The sequence below is a fragment of the Monodelphis domestica genome, chromosome 3 (assembly GCF_027887165.1).
Source record: "Monodelphis domestica isolate mMonDom1 chromosome 3, mMonDom1.pri, whole genome shotgun sequence".
NCBI classification, from domain to species: domain Eukaryota; kingdom Metazoa; phylum Chordata; class Mammalia; order Didelphimorphia; family Didelphidae; genus Monodelphis; species Monodelphis domestica.
Window position 1 is genome coordinate 148464429 of NC_077229.1, and position 23256 is coordinate 148487684.

General features: G+C 34.0%; 1 protein-coding gene across 4 annotated transcripts in view; it reads left to right on the forward strand.

Moving 5' to 3' along the window:
- Positions 1-23256, forward strand: part of TRPS1 (transcriptional repressor GATA binding 1) — a 299611-nt gene that overhangs the window by 27454 nt on the left and 248901 nt on the right. For 2 of the 4 annotated variants that reach the window (XM_007488237.3, XM_007488238.3), the window contains exon 2: positions 22628-22785. The exons of 1 other annotated variant lie outside the window; for it this stretch is intronic. In XM_007488237.3, the coding sequence (XP_007488299.1) occupies positions 22749-22785 (37 nt within the window). In that variant the 5' untranslated portion in view covers positions 22628-22748. The remainder of the gene's footprint in view (positions 1-22627; positions 22786-23256) is intronic. One more of the 4 variants, XM_007488240.3, reaches the window with a different exon arrangement.

Sequence of the window (23256 nt, forward strand, 5' to 3'; positions counted from 1 at the left end):
ACCAAAGAACATCTTAATATTGACACAGAGAGATTTGCTGCCTTGTCCTGGATGAGAGTTGAAATACTGGGTTGGCTTTCTATTCAAAGCAAAAATTCTTGCAACACTACCATGTCAGGAAAGACAAAGTAAAGACTATGTAGGTGGTTAGCTCTAATTAGGAGTTTAAAAATTAAATGAAAATCAGATTGTGCATATTTTGCTGGATTTTCTTGCAAAAGTTGGCTAATTTTACTTTACTTTTTATAAAGACAAGTTTTGAATCTTTCAGATAATGAAGACCTGAGACTCATTCAAGAACTTCCAAAAAAAATTAAACACCCAAGCATTGAAAATCACTGAATGAATTTCAATACAGATGCCTTAGTACTGCTTTGTCAGTTTGACACAGTTACTTGTTTATTTCATGCCAAATAGTGGCATAAGACTGCGAGGCAGTTGGATCCTGGATGGAATAAATAATTAAAAAAAGCAAAACCAAAACAAATCAATACCTATCTTCCTTAGATCTAATAGTTTAGCAAAATTGAGCATATGTGTCCTAATCTTGGTAGTTTTTAATTCAAACTTTAGTAACTGGAAGCCATTTCTATATGATGGTAATCTGATAACCTATTTTGAAACTCATTTATTGAGCTCATTATAATTCTATGTGCCTCTAATGAAAGAATTGTTACACAATGGATGGAGAGAATGAATTGTCCTTCTACCTCTAGGATTGTTTCTTTCAGAACAAGCCAGGATTGCCCTCAATCTTATGGGCAATATCCAACTTAAAACCGACTGGAATTTTCGCTAAAGTAAATTTAAATGATGTCACATTCAAAGGAGATGCCAAGGGAAAAAAATGTGGCAGACTTGAGTTTTTTTAAAAACTAAAATGCTTAGTTACAGTAAAGAGTGCATGTCACAGATGAATAGTTAGTAATGGCTTCAGTTTAGCAGGAAAAGAGCAATTCCCATATGCTGATTCTAGTCTCCTCACAAAAAAATGTTATAGAAAAACTGAACAGTATTTAACAAACTGTGAGTTAAAGCAACAGTGTCATCTTATCTACTTCCAGAAGGATAACAACGTTACCATATTTCTTCAACAATATTTTAAGAAACTTCTCAAAACAGATAGCTCTAAGTGAATTTAACTCCTACCTCCCACCTTCCACACTCATGGGTAGCCTCATTGAGTTTAGATAACAACTTTTCTTTGTGATTTCTGATAGTAAAATCTGCTTGGCTAATGAAACTCATTATAAAAACAGGAGAGACCTTGCAATATGGAGGCTTTTATGACTAAGTCAGAGATAGCTCAATCAATCAATCAACAGGTATATATTAAATGCCTGTTGTCATGTCAAACACTTTGCTAGTCACTGCAGTTTCAAAGACAAAAAAATGAAGTAGACCCTGCTTCTTTCTCAAGGAGTGTATGTTCTATCAGAAGAGATAACATCTTCATGAGAAGTAAATGTAAAATGAATATCGTGCGATTTGAAGGGAAGAGAGGCATAGCAACTAGGGTTTTGGGAAATGCTTCATGTGGGAGGTTGCATTTATGTTGCATTTTGAAGGAAACTAAGGATTCTCAAAGACAAAGGTGAGAAATGAATACAGTGCAGGAATGAGGTCGAACCTGTGTAAAATCAAAGAGATGGGAAAAAGTGGTCACACGGAAGGCATTTTGAGGATTCCAGAAGTAAATAAGAACCATTAGCCCTTTACAGTGTATATTCAAAGCTTCATTTCTGTTATGTTCATATTTATCTCACTGAAAGCAACTCCCAATATAGACATTAAAACTATCATTTATAGCCCAGATAGATAACATGGGAATCACTAGCAAAGAATAAGAATTTTGTGTAAAGCCCAGGAGATGGAACCCCTCATGTGTCCAGCCCTTCTAAACGTGTGGTGTAGAGATCTTTTAGTACTATTGAAGATAACACCTTCAACAGTCATCAACTTCATTTCTTTTCAAAGGCATTTCCACAGTCCTCATTCTCTCAGTGTCACAATGTGCACATATGGGCAATGTGACTTTTTTGTCCCTGTGAACTTAAACAAAGCTGCCAGTTTTAATTTTAGTTTCTGCAGTCTTGAGAATGTCCCTTTAAAAAGCTTATAATACCATATTTCAGCTAAAAAGAGTCTGAAAAGGAAAAAAAAACCACTCTGAGATTATATTTCCTTAAATATGGCTGAAAAAATTGTCTCCTGGTGTTCTTTGCTTGATGGTGGCACACAAACAACAAGAACAACTACTCTGAATAAATGAAATAACCCCCTTGCATCCCCACTAGGGAGGAAAACAGACCAGCATGTATGTTGTCATTTTGTGATGTGCTAGTGATAGGTATGTCCTAACATAGGCAGCAATTTGATCTCATATTAGTATATCAAATTAGTAGTCTGGCTTACATTTTAGCTTTTAAAAGATTTTTTGAGGAAGAAAATGTAGATGTTAGTTAATTGTTAATAATTCTGTGACATAATAATTCTTTTTATTCATATTGCCTATCATTCAGTGGTTACTATAGGACTGCTCATCCTCTGTCAGTCCCCTAAAAATCACTCAGGGCACTGTGGTTCAATTGGTATCTGTAGTTGTAGTGAATTAAATAGGCATAATCTTTGGAAAGAGTTAATACTCTTTCTTAAATACCTGCTTAATTGCCAGGGAGTGACTTATGGGGTGTGGGGAGGAATATAGCCTTAGCCTTATGTTCAATGGTTGCTGCCAGCATGATTTCAAGTATATATTCAACATGCAAACATTTGCAAAGGAATTACACTTTGCTTGAGAAGAAAATCAGAAGTTCTACTTTTTAAAGAGAAAGGAGAACCATTTGATTCTGCTTTCTTACCAGAAAAGTTTGGCTGACCTTTTGATCACACAGAGTTCTATGAAGAGAACTGTGCATAGGGAAACAGTTGGTAGTTTTTCTATTCAAACATAAACACAGACCAACTCTTCCTACCTCAACTGGAAGACACATAACTATTCTCTGAAGAGAGATTTATGTAGCTATTAAGAACTCCCAGGTTAACCTTTTCTAACTATTTCAATTATAATTTCACTGTAAAATATTGCAATTTGTATTTTTCTTTAGTGATTTCCAAAGAAATCACTTTCCTAAGCTTTGCTTTGTAAACAGAAAGTGCATAACACAGCATGTTGGGGCTTTGTTCACTCAATAAATAAGCATGTATCAAGCATTTGAATATGCTATGTGCTTTGTTTGGGCACTGGCAATATAAATCCCCAAATGAGACAAAAATCTGTCCTCAAGGAGTTGCCATTATACTAGCCAATATCAGATCCAGTTCCTGCAAAACATCAGATGACTATGGCTAATGGCACTGCATAGATCTGGATTGATTTTTAGCATTATTATATATTTTAAAAATTATATCATTATTGATTTATTTTTTAAAATCCTTTTCAAGTTTTGAGTTCCAAATTCTCTCTCCCACCTACTGAGAAAGTAAACAAAAACATGTAAAATATCTTGATATTAGCCATATCACTCAAACTTACCCCCCAACAAAAAATAAGGGGGAAAAAGGCATATTTCAATTTGTTGTCAAAGTTCACGAATTATATATCTGGATATAGCAATGTGAATATCAATTTGTCATCATGAGTCCTTTAGAACTGTCTTAGATCATTGTATTGATAAGAGTAGCTAAATCTTTTACAGTTGATCATCATTATTACACAGCTGTTACTGCACACAATGATCTCCCAATTCTTCCCATTTCAGTTTGCATCAGTTTGTAAAGGTCTTGCCATTTTTTTTTCTCAAACTGCCTTTCTCTTAATTTTGTATAGAAAAAATAGTGATCCATCCCAATCATATGCTACTACTTGTTCAGCCATTCTCCAAATGATGAGCATCTGCTTAATTTCCAATTCTTTACCACCACATAAAGGGCTTCTATAAATATTTTTGTGTGTGCATATAGGTTCTTTTCCTTTTCCTTTGATTTCTTTCTGGTACATATCTAGTAGTGGTATTGGTAGATCAAAGCAAATGTGTAGTTTTATAGCCCTTTGGCATAATTCCAAATTATTCTCTAGAATGATTGGCCTAGTTCATAACTCCACAACAGATTATTAGTGTACCTATCTTCCCACATCCTATCCAACATTTGTCATTTCTAATAGGTATGAGGTGGTATCTCAGAGTTGTTTCAATTTGCATTTCTCTCATCAATAATGATTTAAAGAATTTTTTAATATGACTATAGAGAGCTTTGATTTCTTTTTCTAAAACTATCTAATCATATCTTTATACAATTGATCATTTGGGGAATGGCTTTTCCTTTTATAAATTTGAATTAATTCCCTGTATATTTGAGAAATGAACTCTTTATCATAGAAATTTGCTTTAAAATATTTTGATGTTTCTTCATTGTCTATGGTACTTTTAGCAAATGTAGTTTCACAGGTTAGTTTTTTTAATTAGGATTTTTTGGGGGGATTTTCTTTGAGGATGCATCATTACTATTCCTGCATTAGCCTAAGTATAATAGATTCAGTGGCAGTCCATCCCAACATAATTGACTCATATCTGTGTTCTCTGTCTATGTAGATGTTTAATAATGATAGAGTTCTTAGTAGTTACAAGTGCCATCTTCATATACAGAAATGTAAACAGTTTAAACATATTAAATCCCTTTTGATTTTTCTTTTATGCTTACCTTTTTATGCTTCTCTTGAGTTCAAATCTTGAATTTTCTATTAAGCTGTGGTCTTTTGAACATAAATACTTGAATGTTTTCTATTTCATTAAATATCCATTTCCTTCCCTATAGATTATTTTCAGTCTTGATGAATAGGTTATTCTTAGATTTAATCCTAGATCTTTTGCATTCTGAAATATATTCAAAGCCCTATGCTGCTTTAATATAGATGCTGCTAAATCTTATGTGATCCTCACTGTTGTTCCATGATTTTGGAACAGTTTTTCATTCTGCTTGCTTCTAATATTTTCTCCTCGACCTAGAATCTTTTGAATTTGACTATAATATTTCTGGGAGTTTTCATTTTAGGATCTCTTTTAGGAGGTGATCAGTGAATTCTTTCAATTTCTGTTTTGCCATCTATATCTAAAAAATCAGCTCACTTTTCTGATAATTTCTTGATATATGATGTCTAGGCCCCTTGTTTTAATCATGATTTTCAGGTAGTCCAATAATTCTGAAATTATTTCTCATTCTATTTCCCAAGTGAGCTGTTTTTCCTGTGAGGTATTTCACATTCTCTTCTACTTATCTTTCTTTTGTCTTTGCCTTATTGTTTCTTGATGTTTGATGGAGTCATTAGGTTTCTGATCTTTAAGGAATTATTGTTTTCATTGTGCTTTTGGATGTCTTTTTCCATCTGACCAATTCTGCATTTTAATTTTTCCCCATTTACTCTATTTTGCTTTTTAAAGAGTTATTTTCTTCAGTAATTTGGTGTTTCTTTAACCATTAGGTAAATTACCTAATTTTTGTGTCTCTTTTACCAATCCATAATTCTGTTTTCATAATTTTCTTACATCATTCTCTTTTCCCAATTTTTCCTCTACCATTCTCATTTCTTTCAATGAAGGAATTCTTATTGGCTTTGGGACCAATCAGCATTTTATTGAGGCTTTGGTTGTAACTACTTCCACACTGTTGTTTTCTACGTGTGTGTTTTAGTTTTCTCTATCACCATAGTAACTTTTTATGATCAGGTTCTTTGTTGGTTCCTTATTTTTCCAGCCTGTTTATTGTCTTTGAACTTCATTTTAATGTTAGACTCTATTCCCCCAGGGGATGATAGGCTCTGTAGCAAGCCTCAGGCTTTGTTGTGCTACTTTTTTTCCAGAGCTATTCCTTGGGATCTGTAAGTTTTTTTTTGCTTTCATGGTGATGTGATATGGGGAGAGGTGTGGTCACTGCTTCCCTGGTCTACACTCTGGTCTTTACATAGGAAGTGTCCCTGGTCACCTATAAATATAACTAGGTCCTTTGCTCACCTTCAGCCATAAATTCTAGTGCTTCTCTTAGCCCTAGAACACTGACCAGATCTATTCCCCTGCAGCTAGTTATAAGACTTAGGGCTCCTCTCTTCCTTGAAACTGCAACTAGTGCCCCTGTTCTCTTGTGACTGATCACAAGCACTTCTCCTAGTTTTGGGATTATGATCCAGACCATCTCATGGGTAATAGTGTTGGTAATCAGTACCAGCCGTACCCAGTGACAGCAAAGGGTCTCCTTGTAATCTCTTTCTAACAAGTTGTCCACTCTCTTTATGGCTCTGGGATGGGGGCTTCCAAAGCTACTGCTCATTCTGGTGCTGCATCTGTATGAGTGCACTTGGGCAGACCTCCACAATTGTATTACATTTCTGTCCTACTGACCTCCTTCATTGTTTTAGGCTGGAAAAATATCTCACCTTTATCTTTTTCTCAAAAGTGGGCTTTGTCACTTCAAAAATTGATTTAAAGTGTTCTGTTAAAGTCATTTGGAGGGGAATGTTGATAGAGTTAGCTAAATTACTGCCTGTACTCCCCCATCTTAGCTATGCCTCTCAAATTTGGGCATCATTGACTTCATACATTTGTGAACTTATGTATTTCTCTTGTTTCTTGATTCAACTTGGATCTTCAGACTTTCCATTAAAGATTCTACATCCATAGAATACTTGAAATGAAATTGCCTTGGAGAGATCAAAGGTTTCATTCTTGTCCTCTATTTGGCAGTGTTCATGGTGATGTGTCCCAATGATGATGCTAATGATGAAAGTTTGTACTGGAACTATCATTTAATTGTTACAGGGAGCTAACTCCTGACAAGAAACTTCCTCTACCAATACAGATTACCAGTTTCTCTGAAACTCTTAGACTCAGAATTGTTTAGGAGTTAGTGCCACCTTCCCATCCATAAATGACTTGTCCATCATCATACAACTTTTTTTTTTGAGGAAGGACTTGAATCCCCATTTTCCTGACACAGAGACCACTTCTGACAGTATTCCCCCCTCCTCTAGTACTTAATTGAAAAAAATGTTTTTCTTTGATATGAAAAACATCATGTGATGGTGGTGGGGAGGAGTGGGTGAGGAGATAATAGTTAATAAGGTGCCTAAATGGGAATTCCATGTCATAATCACTAGTAGCAATGTGTTTTGTTGCTGAAGCCTTCCTACACATTTTTTATTTTATGACTTTCAGAGAAAAGAAAGTGAGAAGAAAAATTGTCATGGAATACAAAATGTCTGAAGTTTCACTTAGTTCTTGCTGAAGTAGAGCATTTTAGAGACAAGAGGAAGGTTAGAGCCCAACTAACTAAAGTCCTACCTGTACAATAGCCCCATCTACAATGGCCAGTCGGTAAATGAATAAAGATTTGTTAAGTATCTACTATGTGCCAGGTAGTGTGCTAAATGCTGGGGATACAAAGAAATGGAAAAGTCACTCCTTGCCCTCAGGGAACACACAGTCTAATGGGGGAAGACAATACAAAACAAAAATATTGGAAAAAGCAAGGTTGATGGGGACAAAGTCTTGCAACCAGTAGAGGAATAATTACATCTTTGTCCAGGGCCCTCTCCTTAAATATTAGAGGGGGACTGAAATATCTGCCATCTATTCTTTGTAGTCAGAAATACGGCTAGGCCCAAGAGGCAGGGAATATTGAGGACAGGAAAGTTTCAGAGCTGACATAATCTTGCAGGAAGATAAGTTTTGACTAGGGCTTATACTATATTTCTTGGGAATTTTTTGCCCCAGACAGTTCACTTTACTTTAGTGACATCCAAATATAACCTATTCATACCCAACTTTAATCATGGTTCTAACCTGCCTATATAATCTAATTTTGTCTTTAGTTCTATCTGGACATCTGAGACCTAGAAATATGAAATGTAATATTCATAAGAGCCCTATTCTGATAACTGTTCTAGCAACATTTCTTTTTCCAAGGACAGAGATCCTTAACTGTCTCTCATTCATTTTTTCACTTAAATCTTATATTCCTCTGAATTGTTAATAGACCATTTTACAGCTTCATCCCATGTCTATCTAAAAAGCTGATAAGCAAACTCCTGAAAGGCAATGATCATGTTCCCCTTTTTTGCAATTGCCTTAATCAAATGTGTTGTATTGGCATATTGAATAAAATGGATACATGAAAGGTATGGTTTGAGAATATAAAAACCCACTGAATATGGCATGTGTTGGAGTCCCAGTATTTTAATTTTCACACTCAGAGTTATGGTTTAACTTCTACTACAATGCATTATCTATTACTTTCTAATGGATGAAAATAGGTTCTTTTATCTTCCCCTTTTCTAATATGTGAATTTATCATTTCCTTCAATTATGTACATGATACTTAACTTTCAGGGAAAGATAAATTTCAAATGAATTCTTTATACATATTTTATGATATTGGCATACTGCCAGAATTTAAATTAAATTTCTTCTGTGGGTAAGGTGGTGACAAATATAAGTACTTTTGGCACTGTACTATATGTGAGAAAAATCACATTGGAAAAATGTGAATTCTTTTATATTAAAAAACCTAAGAATTAGTTGTATTTGAATTAATTATCTCACTATGATGTCATTTCACCAAAAAATATTGATGTGCAAATTCAGACTTTCTGCTATACTGTTTCTTCACCACTTCTAAAGACCTGTGAGTTTATTACTGCAAGTGTTTTACTTCTCATGACTTATTTAGATGGACTATAGGAATATCTTTGGCCAAAATTTTAATGATCTGCTGGCCAACCTTCTAATAATTAAGAGAGAGAGAATACCATTCATTTTATCCAAATTGAGTTTATTGTTATACAGTAATGCTTATTCATTATCAGATAATGCAGCATTTTTCAGGTAACTGAAATTTAAATTTTTAACTATAAGATTCAACCATTTTCCTCCAAAAAATGTAAATAGGAAAACCAATCCAGATTATATGAAACAATGTTTCGAATGGACATTGAACTCAGGAAATATCTTTGATCTTGTATTCTTTTTTTAAGACCCTAACTTCTGTTTTAGAAACAAGGGTGAAGAGTGGTAAGGACTAGGCTATGGGGATTAAGTGACTTCCCCAGAGTCACATAGCTAAGAAATGTCTAAGACTATATTTGCCCATCTCTAGATCTGGCTCTCAATCCTATGAGCCACCTTGCTGCCCGCAATATTGTATTTTTTTAAAAGCCTCTCATGTCATATTGCTTTGAATCTTCACACTGTAGTTTATTACCTTTAAGACACTGGGTACGTTTTTTCTCCTTTCTGCATATTGGTAACCTACTTGGTAGGCTCAGGGTGTTGGGCTATGTGGTTATAAGGAATTTTTCACCTCCAAATACTATGATCCTTTAAAAATATTGCCTGTAATCTTTACATCATTGAAACAGTAGATTATAGGTATCATCTATTCAGATTATAAATATTCCTCTCATTTCTTTTTAGGGGAGGGGATTAAGAAGGCATGTGGTCAGAGTCAGCATGGTAGAATAGGAGACTAACCTTGGCATTAGGATAATCTATATCCAAGCCCTGATTCTGAAATTTTGTTATGTGAGTCATTTAACATCCTAGTGACCTCTAGGCAACACTCACAGACTATAAAGTTAGGTGACTGATATACATCAGTAGAGCGAATTTCCACACTGGAAGTTCCCTAAATGAGTAATATCAAAAATCAAATTTCCACCCTCCCCAAAATTTCTAAATTCAAACAGCACGGTCTTCCTCACTGTTTCAAGAATCTGTGTGTATTAGTGTTTGGGGAGCATTTACTCTGAGTTTCACAATTCATCACCACCAGGACAAGGTTCTTCTGAATATGTGACCTGAGACTACAGTTTTGTCTAGACTTTCTTAATTAGCTAGTTTAATAAAAATTGAGGAGCAGACAATATAAAAATTGCATCATTTAATGTTATAATAAGATTCAAAGTTCTACATACTGGATCCAATTTCTCATGAAATCTCTTGATCAAATTTCCTGTGAAATCTGTGTTGAAACTTGATCAAGTTACTTGTAAAATCTTGGTTGTGAAACTGATCACATGCCTGGCATAGAGGCATTTTATAGTCGTAATGAGGGACTTCAGTTATCTGGATTTTTGATGTATTGTGCACTTTGTCTCAGTCTTTCTCTTTCTCTGTCTCCATCTGTTGTCTCTTGCGGTTTCTTTCTGTTTATCTCTGTCTGTTTCTTTGTGTCTGTCTCTGCGGATTTCTTTCTCAAAAACAAAAGCAAATACTTCATTCATGTTCTTTAATGATAATTTAAACTTTTAATTTGTGGAAGAACATATAAGAGGAACTGCTTTGGTTCTCACCAACAAAGATTAGGAGGAGGTAATGGGAAGTTTGGGGGGAAATGAGTGTTTTGTCTTAAAATTTATAGTAGGGAAGGATAGGAAAAATTAGAGTTTGCCATGCACTTTCAATTTGGCAATAGTAGATCTCAAAGACTTCAATGGAAATACACGTAGTATCACATGACCTAAAATATTATGGAGAAGTCATCCCAGCAGAGGATTGGGATGTGCTACAGAAAGAAATGAAAATGAGTTGTGTGAAGAAATTGGCTTGGATGCACAGGCCAATCAAATTAGTCCAAAAAGTATATACCAAAGTTGATAGCAAGGACAGGTAAATGGAGGATAAAGACCTAAATTCAATCTAACCATGTCATTAGCTATGAATTTCAGATAGAGAACAAAGAAGTTACTGAGAAGAAAGTGATTTTTTTCATAAGAATCCAGAGTGATTTGATCATATTTTTCTTTGTCTTTGAGGGTCTTCTGTGTTGGCAGATTGTCTTATTTTCTATTTTCATCCATGTTTCTAATTTAAATGGAGAAGAAACACTTCCTTTTTTTCCTTTTCTTTTCCTCCCCCCCTCTCTGTCTCCTTTCAAGGAAACATAGAACTTTGAACTTAAAAGAGACTCCCCTCCCTACCTTATATAAAGAAACTGAGGCCCAAGGTCACATAAGAAATTAGCCTTTTATTCCCACATTAGTCAGTGCTATTTCCACTTTTCTTGTGATACTGGTATTAGGAATCCCTCTGAGAAGAAACATTTTAAGGATTTGCTTCCAGTTCTAGTGTCATTCCAAAAGGATGGAAATATTACTCTATGTTGTTACAGTATTTTGAATAAATACATTTTCTTTTAAATAATTCCTATAGATTCCATTAGACTGCAATATGCTTGAGACCAAGGATGATTTTTTTAATGTTCCTGGTACTTAGTATAGTATGAGGCACTTAAGTGGCAGGTAACTGACTGGCTACTATAATTAAAAATAGACTAAGTTGTACAAAGCATGAATTCTATTTTCTTTTTTTTAAAGAAAAGGGAGAACTTGCCTTTTACTTTGTCTGTGGGGATTTTTTTTTAGTAAAGTATGAGTATACTAAGTAAATGTACTTGTGTTCAATTTTTTGTTCAATATTTCTTTTACAGTAATAATTTGTTAAAATAGAATATTTATTTTTGAATTATTAGTGTTATATCTTCCTCTAGCTGTGGCTTTTAGTCTCAAGGCATTTTAAAGAAATAATTTTGTATGCATCCATGTAAGAGAAAGCCACCCAAATGAAATTTTCTACTTTCTTTGGTTCACCTTAGAACAATAGGGAGGGGTAAAATCTGGAGGAGGAGGTGATGTTACTAGACTTTAGCTGTGGGTCTCAGCAAAAGCACCTCAGAGACCCATCCTACATAGTTGTTAGCATATCACAATGACAAATATGAACATTTATTCTACTGGCTCAAATTCATGTCAGGAGGTTCACAGCCTGTTAAAAGATGAACATTATTTGGGAAAATAAATCCTATTAAACCTTCATGTAATGTTTTCTTGATTCTGTTTGTACATTTTGGAGAACTTCAAAGAATCTGCAGTGTGGTCAGTATCCTGGGTAACAACAATAAGAAAAAAAGGTAGGAGAAATAAAAGGGCTAGAGCCTTCTTGAAGATTTTAGTAAGATAATAATGATACTTATAATCCACATTCAGTACCTTAAGGTTTGGAAGAGAGTCAGATGCATTATTTAATTTGATTTTAACAACTATCTGGGTAGCAGCTGTTGTTACTCTTCTCATTACAAATGGGGAAACTGAGGGTCAGAGAGGACATATAGGAATTCTGGGTCATATAGCAAATGTCTGAGAAAGGCTTTAGACTTGGGTTCTGCATTCCAAGGCTGGTAGCAATTTATTCACAATACTAGATTGCCGCTCTAAGATTATATATCTCTAAAATGAGGTACATATATGAAAAAATGAAAGCATATTAGAGGAGTGTGAAGCAATACACAGGAGATGAAAGAAAAAAAGAGTAGATTATGATTTGAAAAGATTCAGAGGAAGAATTAGATTTTAATTATTTTGGTGAATTTTTAGCCCTAATAACATCAATCATATATCTTCTTGAGACAGAAAGGACAATCACATCAGAACACCACTCAGTTATTTAAGTTCTGTTATATATTCATATACAAATAAAATGGGTTTAAAACATCATTATATATGTATAGGTGAATTAGTTAGCTCTAATGATCTATTTATCATCAATTTAATTTCATTTTGGGGGCAGCTAAGTGGCACAGTAGATAGGGTACTAGGCTTGGTGTCAGAGGAAGGCTCTTTTTCCTGAGTTCAAATTTGACCTCAGACACTAGCTGTGTGACCCTGGGCAAGTTATTTAATCCTCCTTGCCTTAGTTTTTCAGTATTTTTGTGTAGCAAGCCCAAATTGGGTCATAAAAATTCAAACATGGCTGAACAACAGCAAAGATTCTATTTTTCCCCTTTTATATGAATATATATATAATAGAATCTTTAATTTCAAGTTTTCTCAAGGTGGAGAACAATTGCTATATATGGAAATTTCTTTGTTTCTATGTGTTGCTCTGATCTTATCTCTTCCTTCCCTGACCTTAGGCTACACTTTAACTCCCAATTCAAGTTCCATTTTGACCTTGCTCTTCTCATTCTCTTTTTATTTCCAATCTTGAGTCAGAATTTCTTTTTAATTCAACAGTTCATTAAGAAATCTCTTCAGGAAATTAGGGAAGTGGATAAATGTTTATACAGTACTGACTATGGGGCAGATTGTGCTAAGCACTTTAGGCACTGTTCTAAGTGAGAGATTAAAATTTAATTGTCCAACTACTGATATTTAGTGGTCATAGCAGCATCATAAAGCAGAGTTTGAACTCTACCCTTAAAAATAGTTGAGCAAATAGAATAGAAAGTCAAATGGGTTGAGACATTTTAAAGTTCTACTATGTGCATAAATATAGAACTAAGCGATTTCTTCTTTTCACCAAACTGTCCAGATACACAAGCCAATGTGTTTCTAATCTGTGCCGTCATACCACACCCAAAGACATCAACCTTAGACCAAATCTACACAGGGCAAGGATTTCTAAATTTTGATCCCAGACATTGGTTTCCTACACTTTGTTGTCTAAGAAGATGAAATTAAAGGAGAAGCAAATGTCAGAAATACCAGACAGTGGGAAAATAATTTGTTGAGAGACAGACAGCATACTTTTGTACCAAAAACGATTCTCAGATAGTAGATGCAGATAACTGAAAATGCATGGATTTGTTACTGATGAATCTAATTCATTGAAATCATGTATCTCTCTTCTTTCCCTTCATGTAACAATATTTCAGTAGTTTTAGAATTTGTGACTTTATCCATATTAGTGCTGCTACTTATTTTTTTTTGAGTAGAAATCAAACTGCTTTATGATACTGCTATCCTGATTGCATCCCAGCAATTGGGCAAGCAAATATCAATGTTTTTCTGTATGAGATGTTCTGAATTGTAATAAGTCTTATCAGATTACATAATGAATTTAATTTTTTTAAATTATAGAATAATTTTGTTAGTCTTCAGATACGCCAGATTTGGTCAAAATCTGCCTTGAAGCCTTTGAAAGATAATGTGAAATAAATAGCTTTATGCAAAAATCCTAAATATTGGAATATAGTCTGTCTTATCCTGCCATTTTATAAATGAAGAAACTGAGTCTCAGAGTGGATGAATGATTTGCCCAACATCATACAAGTAGGAACAGAGATGAGATTTGAACCGTTGTACTCTGATTTTGGATGTAGTATTTTTCCATAAGAACATTCTGCTGCTACCAGGTAGAAGACAGAAATAATAGTGGGAATAAAGTTAAGGATGGATCTTCTTCAGACCTGTGACTGACCACATTAGAATGCACATCAGATGAGTCTTTTGCCAGTGTATTTGTTGTTGTGTAAAATTATGGTAGGTTCAATTTTCATGATTTGGATAGTGGAGTATGCATATAGAATGTTGTCCTGGCATTACATGTTGTCATCTATAAAAATTGGGTAGGTACGTGATCATTGGCTAAGACTTGTAAAGATTCTAGGTTAAAATACATTTGCTAAGATGAAAAACTGTAGTTAGGTAGCTGTGTAGTCAAGATAATTTTGGGTTGCATAATAATCTGAAATTTTTTTTTTAAACCCTTACCTTCCGTCTTGGAGTCAATACTGTGTATTGGCTCCAAGGCAGAAGAGTGGTAAGGGCTAGGCAATGGGGGTCAAGTGACTTGCCCAGGGTCACACAACTGGGAAGTGTCTGAGGCCAGATTTGAACCTAGGACCTCCCATCTCTAGGCCTGGCTCTCAATCCACTGAGCCACCCAGCTGCCCCCTTAATCTGAAATTTTATTATCAAAAGAAAAAAAGACATTTATTGAGTTAAACCTTCCTATTTGCCAACATAAAGATGAACAAATTATATGTGTAATGTTTATCTTATGTCATTATAGGAAAACATTATTATAGGAGAAATAAAATATCATTTTTTAGTTACTTTTGTTGACTGAGTTAAAAGAACAATAATTTCTGACATATACTAGCTATGTCACTATGGGCAAGTCAGATAATGTCTCAACATCCAGGCAACTCTCTAAGACAAGGGATGGGATAAGGATTGCTTGAGAGGTTGGACCTTACCAAAAAGGGACTATCATCTGAACAGGAAGCATTGTATAGTCAACCACATCAGAGGATGTGAACATAGATTCTTGCATACTTACCTATGATAGCTAATTGTGCAGCTAGTTGCCAAAAAAAAAAAAAACAAACTCATCTACCCTAATCCCCAAATTCTACCCTATTCTATTTCCTCCTTCCACTCTACAAATTTCCACCATTCACACTTAGGTAACAGTTTTTGCCTTCCTAGGACAAATTATAACTCATTCATAATTTAATTGGTACCTGGACAGACATAACTCTAACTATTCAAGTATCATTCATAAAATACTCTCCCCCCTTCAAACTTCCTCAGTAATTCTTTGCAATAACAGCTGCTACTGTATTGTGGGCTGAGGTTCCAGGCAGTGATTGTGAGAGCCCTATGTCCCCACTTTTTATTCAGAATGGAAGGGAGTTTCCACATTGGAGGTTATCACCTGGGAGTGGGACAGTGTGAATTTCTAAGGATGAGGGGACATTAATAGGTGTCAATATGCATTGCATACCTTATATTCTCTTTCCCTGAAATCCACACCTCTTTCAAAATTCCCTTTTATTGTGAAAGGTAAGAACATCCCTTACAGTGTCCATGTTTGTAACGTTGGCATAATCTTTGGCTCTTCATTCTTCTTCTCATTGCTCTGTCTCTCACTTACCCCACCTATCTAATAACCTGATATTTTACCTTTTCAATGACTCTACCTTATCTGTTACCTTACTTCTCCCTACCCCCTTCCACTCATATAGCTGCCTCCCTTGTTCAGGTCCTCCTTCCCTTTGCCTGAATTTTAGAAAATCTACTATTTTGTACCCTTTTTTTTTCCACCTCTGGACTCTACCTACTTCAATCCACAGAGCAGCCATAGTGATTTGAACCAAAAAATCTCATGTCACTGACCATGTCAGTCATTTAATGAACTTCAGTGACTCAGTGATTCTAATAATTCATCTTTATTTTATCATTTTAAAATTTTGAGCTCTTATAAATTTTATAATGTATATTCTCACATAATTATAAAAAAGTAAACAAAACAAACATATAATATATAGATTTTGGTTGTATACGCACATTACCCCCCTTTTACTTACTTTACCACTGCGCTTAGACAATATTTTATATGTGAGTTCTTAAAGTCTGAATCTGTGAGGGAGTGTCCACATTGGAGGTTATCTACACGGATGAAATTTTAGATATGGACTACATCATATTTGCACAAGCTAATTATATATGCATAATTTTAAAGACGTACAATACTTCCTTTCATATATACATGTATTTATAGATAATAAAATAATTTTTAAAAGTTTAGTACTAGATGCATTTAAAATCTTTTAGTGATAATATAGTACTACCAATTATCTTCTACCAGGTATTATATGTGACATTGACCTTTAACTTCTCTGGTCCTCAGTGTCTTCATCTGCAAAATGAGTTGATTAGACTAAATCATTGCCAAGGTTCCTTCCAGTTCTAAATATGTGATCTTTTGAACTTATGACCCTTTATAATACATAAAAGTATACATCCATAATGAAATAATAGTAATAACACATTTCTTTAGTGCTTTAAGGTTTGCAAAGCACTTTAAAGTTACATTATTTTATTACTATATCCTAATTATTTTGTTATATTCTTAAAATATCTATGTAAATCATATTCCATTATCACTCTCATTCTATGTTTAGAAGACAATCATTAAAAGTTTAAGTGATTTGTTCAGGGTCATGCAACTAATTAGTGTCAGAGGTTGACTATGAGCCTTATCTTTATGACTTTTCAGTTTGGGAGTATATCAATTCACCAGGATGCTTGTCAATATAAATGACTGAATCTATAAGTTTATTAGTTTGTTTGAACTTTATACATTGGCAAATAATTAGTTGTATTATTTTCTAACAGTGATTTATTGATTATGCTCTTATATTTTAAATATTCATTTAGGTACATCTTTTTTTCCACTCACCTCTTCCCAATTAGAATTTCAGCTCCTCATGAATGGATATTATTTAATTATTTATACTTTTATCTCCATGCCTACTACAGTACTTGATACCTATTGGTGCTTAATAAATGCTTTGTGGTTGACATTCCTTATGTACTCATAGCATTAAAGAGCCCCACTTTTTAAAAAGATACAGTATTTGAACCATCACTCAACCAACCATACTCAAAAATCTCCATGCCTTTTAAGCTGCTTCCTATGATATACAGGAGTCTGCACATGGTAGTTTGTGAGTTAGTTCCCAGTTTCATGAGGAAGAACGGTTGCTTGTGATGGTGCAAATTTATTTCCGTTCAGTTTGACAATTATATTTATAGTATGTCGGTAGTGCAAGTTCTCAATCTTTCTTAAAAATAGTATTTCCCCTTAAATCCACATAAGAAATTCAGTAACCTTAAAGAAAACCAAGCCATCAAATGTGCCTATTCTACACAGTTTAGAAATTCCAGTGCTACTTTTAAGATGTCTTATCTTTTTGCTGTATATCTGTTTATATACTATATAATTTATATAAATTCCAATTCACCACTGAGTGTGTAGTGAATAATTAACCGATAGGATTTCTTCTGGGAGAGCTAAGAGCTGTTAAATGGTAGTTATTTTAGCACATTGAGTAATCATTTTAGATTTTTCTGCAGTAAAATAACAGATTGAGGGAACAGGCAATGAAACATCATTACATAAAAATAAAGTACCTTTAGTACACAAAGCTGTTTTTAGGCAAATGCTGGGAAGAAAACCAAAGGCATCCCTATGAAGCCTAGAATTGGGGCTATTTTTGTCTTGATTGGTAAGCTAATTTATATACAAATAAATTGTCAGTTCGAATCATCTGTCAGGATAAATTGATGCATTTTAAAGTTTTCCATGAGGCAATCTTGGAGATTCCTTTATGGACTTTGGTCTCTTTGACCAGGGTTTAGTTGAGAATCTTTTTTGGCTTAAATAAGCTAGGGAGTAGATTTAAGTTTGGAAAATGCAAATGCAAAACTCAGATTGATTTGTTTCGACAAAAATTGGATCACAGATTATTTCTATAATTTTTGCTTGCTGAAAAAGGAATAAAAATGTCTTTGGGGAAATTAGTTGTAAATTCAATTTAATCAGTTGGTAGAGAGGTGGAATGGAAGAGTCACTTGACTTGTAATCAGAAGACCTGAATCAGAGTTGCACCATAGTCTTCTTCTCAATATGATTGTGAACAAGTCTATTAACTTCTCTAAATCTCACTTTCCTGATCTGTTCGATGCAAATAGCAAGGATCATACTACAAATTTTACAAGGTGGTGGTAGAAAAGTGGATTTTAAATATCTATAAACATGCTATTTAAACATGAGGGTGGCTAGGTAATGTAATGGAGAGAGTAGAGTGCAGGGTCTGGAGTAAGGAAGACTCATTTTCTTGAGCCCAAATCCAGCCTACTTGTGCATCCCTGGGCAAGTCACTTAGCCCTGTTTGCCAAAGTCTTCTCATCTGAAAAATGAGCTGGAGAAGGCAATGGTAAACCACTCCATTATCTTTGCCAGGAAAACCCCAGATAGGCTTACAAAGAGTACGATATGACTGAAAAATGATGGAATGATATATAAACTTGATATATTATTTCTAATAGAAATGGTATTAATGTGAATAATATTAAGTGATTAATAGAACATAGCACTGATCTTTATAAAACTTTTTATTCTAAGATTAATTGCTAGATTAAGATGAACATTTTGTAATTTTAAAGCTTTTATTATTTAAATTATTTATTTACTGTATAGAACCTTGAATAGTATAGAGACATCTGATTTGAGGGTCAGAAAGATTTAAGTTTGAGCCTCCCTTTAAAATATTTAACTTTACCTTATGAGTGGGAACATCATTTATCCTCTCTAAGACTGTAAGTTGCAAAACAATTGTTATTTTGCATTGGTAAAGAATATTTTCTCTAAGTAGAGCTTCTTATTCTTTAAATTCACTGTCTGGCCATAAATAATGAATGCATACATTCATATACTCCTACTCACTTAACTACATACATTGCATGCAAGCATGTATACAGGGAAAGACAGCCAGAGAGCCAGAGAGGAGACCCAGAGAGACAATAACAGAGCCAGAGAGAGCTCGAGAGCAAGAGAGGACAGAGGCAGAGACAGAGAGCAACAAAATGTGAATTTAAAAATTTAAAGTGCATCAAGTCACAAAGCAATATGTCCAAGAACCAGCATATATAGATTCATTATCACCCCTATGATAGTTGGCCCAGACATTCATTCTTGTTGAGGGTTGAGGAGAGGTTGATCCTTGAATTGTGATTTCAACAATGTATGAGAACTCCTAGTATAGTAGGTCCTGGCAATGCAAATCAGCAACTGATCAGTCATTGAGAGTTAGAGCTTCTTCTTGGCACAGAGAGAAAAATCACTTGTTCAGGTTGACACAGTCAGTATTTGTCAATGCAGGACTGGAACCTTGATTTTTTTTTAATACCAAAGGCAACAATCAAGTCTCCCACTGATTTTTATTAAGACAAAGAGGAATTGTAATCCATGTTGCTGAAATTACAGTGGTTCGAAGAGTAATTTTTTTTATCATTTCTTTCTTTTTAATATCTTATTTTTGATAAGTCATAGTATTTACTCATTTCCTGTATTTTATATGCCTTGTTCTGCAAACAGATGAATCAGTTTTGTATTGTTCCAAATATATTCTCAATCAGGATTTCATGTGGTCCTTGAAGTTGAATACCACACCCTGCAGAAACAATTCATTAATAGTTTGTTTTTAATTGCAGTTTTGTTAGAATAAAATACTTAAGAATACTCTAGAAGATGAATATGACTAAAATACATTTCATTGTAGCAAATATCAAATTGTGTTCTTTTGTAGGCTGTCATCTTAATTTGTAAATTTGGGATGAAATGAGGTTAAAATGTGGAGAACATAGCATAATGAAATCAAAGACGGGTAAAATGTGTTTGGGCTACAGTTGAAACTCTTTGAAATGGGATAGCTAAATAGTCTCTATTTTATCTTGGAGAGAGGCTTGAATTTATTCTAGTGTCCAGATGACTACTAATGTGCTTTGTGCTCTGAAGCATACGTTAATAGAGGAGATCATTTTGGATTAATTTGATGTGAATTAATAAGACATTTATTTGATGGGAGTTGTTTGAAGGTGATGACACTGTCTATCTCAACAGGATTTAGGGTATCCAAGAGTATCTTTAAAGATTGGATGATAATCAATGCAAAGAGAGTAAATTAGATGGAAATGAATAGCAAAAGAATAGATTCTGGCTTTGAGTATATGATGTTTAAAGTAAGAGAAGGAAATCTAATGTTCTGCTATTGTGTTGGAGTGAGTCAAAAGAAAGAGAAAACATTTAAACACTTTCTGTTACTCTTTTTCTTGGGAATAGTATAAACGATATGTTTCCTTGCATTTTATAGTTCACTTAAGCAATCTGATTTTGATCTGTATATATGAAGTAGACAGGACTCAAGTGAGATTTTTTCCTCTTAAGTCAATGAGCAGACACACATGTTCTTAAAAACTGTTTCTTGCATGTTGATCATATGGAAACTATATAGGATTCTTGGACCAAGACTTGACCTGCTTTTTATTCTGATATCACTTGCCCAATTCCTGAAATTCTTTGTGGGCGATTTTTGATCAAAAGAAATAGTTTACTATTACTTTCTTCTCAAGAGCTAACTGGAAACTAAAATCCTTGCCCTACCTAGTGCACATAGGACATAACAAGTGCTTTTTGCATAATGGATGGGTACCTCCTTGCAAAACTAAAGACCGGGATGTTGCACTTTGTGTTTTGACTTTTATCTCAAATACTTAAAATTTACATTATATTAAAGAAAGATTAAGAAGTCACCTTTTTCATGTTACAAAAAGAACTTCTGCTTGTAATAAAAATCACACATTACAGGAGAGACTTAGGTCAAAATGCATTTTTCCCTCCCAATTTTTACTCTTTCATTCTGAGAATAATATGATTGATGGACTGGCAATATTTCTGTATTCAGTTAATTTGCTCACTGCTCATTGAAAAAAGTAGAATTTTCTATATGAGGAAATGTTTTTTCTTTCCCAGCCCCACATACATGCACACATGCACACATATTCATATACATGTACACATATTTATATATACTTGGCTTTTCAATTCCAGTAGGGGAAGGTAGCATCAGCTAGTTTGATAGATATCAGAGATTCTCAGGTCACCTCAAAAGTTTAGTGGCATCTTATTTTTAAAGGACAGAAATTAATATTTACTAATCTTTATCTTTTAAAGTAAAAAATAGTTAATACATCCATAAGACAGAAACAGAATCACTGTGCTAGGAGGGATCTTGGAGGTCATCTCTAAGTCAAACTGATTATTCTACATATGAAGTTACTCAGATTCAGAGAAGTCAGTAACTTGCCCAAGGTCAAACAATTTATTAATGATGGAATGAGCTAGAACCCCGTTTCTTAAATTCTTTTCACCATACTATGCAATCTTTTCATTTTTGACTATACTCCACTTAAAAATAATAAAGGAAAATACTTCTTACATGTGCATTAGATGGAGAAAAATCAATTCCAAATTTATGAGGTTAAAGATTTTTAAAAGATAGGTTATGATTTTATGGTACAAATCCTTTTGATTCATTAGTTTTTCCATCCTCATTCAAATTCTTGCAATAGTATTCATCTACTCCATTTGATGGGCAACATGCCCAATGATTCTATTGCTCTCTGGTTATTTGAATCAGTTATTTGGACATGCCAATGGTTTATATATATACCTGGTTTACCATATCAGGATTATAATAGAAAAGTGAGTTGCACTTAGCTATGAAGATTCCAAGAAACAAAGAATTCAACTATTTTCTAGGAAGGGCTAATTTCCATATTTAAATCAATCGAATCTGTGAGATAGTCACTAAATGAATTAAATATTAAGGGCTAATATTTTTATTTCTTATCTATAAATGGGTCACTGTGGCAAAATGGATTGATCTCAAAGTCATAAAGACCTGGTTTCCAGTTGTGCCTTAGACACACAGGCTATATTACCCTGGTCAAGTCACTTAACTTTTTCATTTTGCCAAATCTAATAATTAGGGCTGAATGGTGGAATAATGATTCTTTTTTTCACAGCTTGATATTTTACTAACTGAAAAATACCAAAGTGCATTCCTATTAATCATTAATTAAATCTCCTGTATTTCTTTGGTGTTGGTAAGGTAGGTATGTCATTGCAGTTGAAGGGCTTTAACAAGTTAAGGTATTTTTCATCAATATTCATGTCAACTGTAGTCTTGAGAACAGAAATTTTCATGTTATTAGTGCCTACTCTTTAATAATTTGCTATATCATGATCCGTTCTGTGCTTGGCAAAAACTCAAAGAAGGGAATGGATGTTGATAAAGTCCTTTCTGTGCTTCTGTAGAAGAAAATGCCTGCAGTTTTTCAAGCAACCCATGGTGGGGACATGTTGATGTGTACTAGGTGGGATGTATTGATATAGAATCCTAAGTATACATTATTTAGGAAGGAAAATCTTTTTTTTGCTTTGTTTTACAGATATACAGATCAGCTCTCAAAATGTCTTCTGTGTCTTCCGTGCATCTTCTAAGACAATTGCATTAGCCTCCTGCTAGTTGACTAATAGAATTAATAATTGTAAAAAGCACTCTAAAGCCACATGCCTTATGAAGTCAATGCTGGGTATGATTTTACAAGTATGTGATCCATTTTTTCAAGTGAAAATGTTAACTGAAAAGTTCTTGGCACACAATAAAACATCATGCAATCTGTTATTTGTGGTACAGATAATAATTGGAGAGTGGCTATATTCTTACTGTATCTAACTTATGACTTGCTGGTGGATGGTTTCCTCAGTGTAGAAGTACTGCAAATATGCTTATATTTACATAATATGTCATTTTGAAAAATGATAGCGATTGAATTCCAGTAAAGCACACATACATACACATATACAATATTATTTCCAAGGATCCTTTAGAGTAGCAATCAGTTAAACAGACCACAGAATAAAGAGGGGTGAAAAGAAGCCAAGAATGAAAACAAAGAGAAAGGAAAATAAAATTGTCATAAACTTTGAATTTGTTACTATTTAGCACATCATTCCTCCCGCCTGACCAAGTATAACACATTCATGCTATATTAGGTTCTCTATTCAGCATAAATAC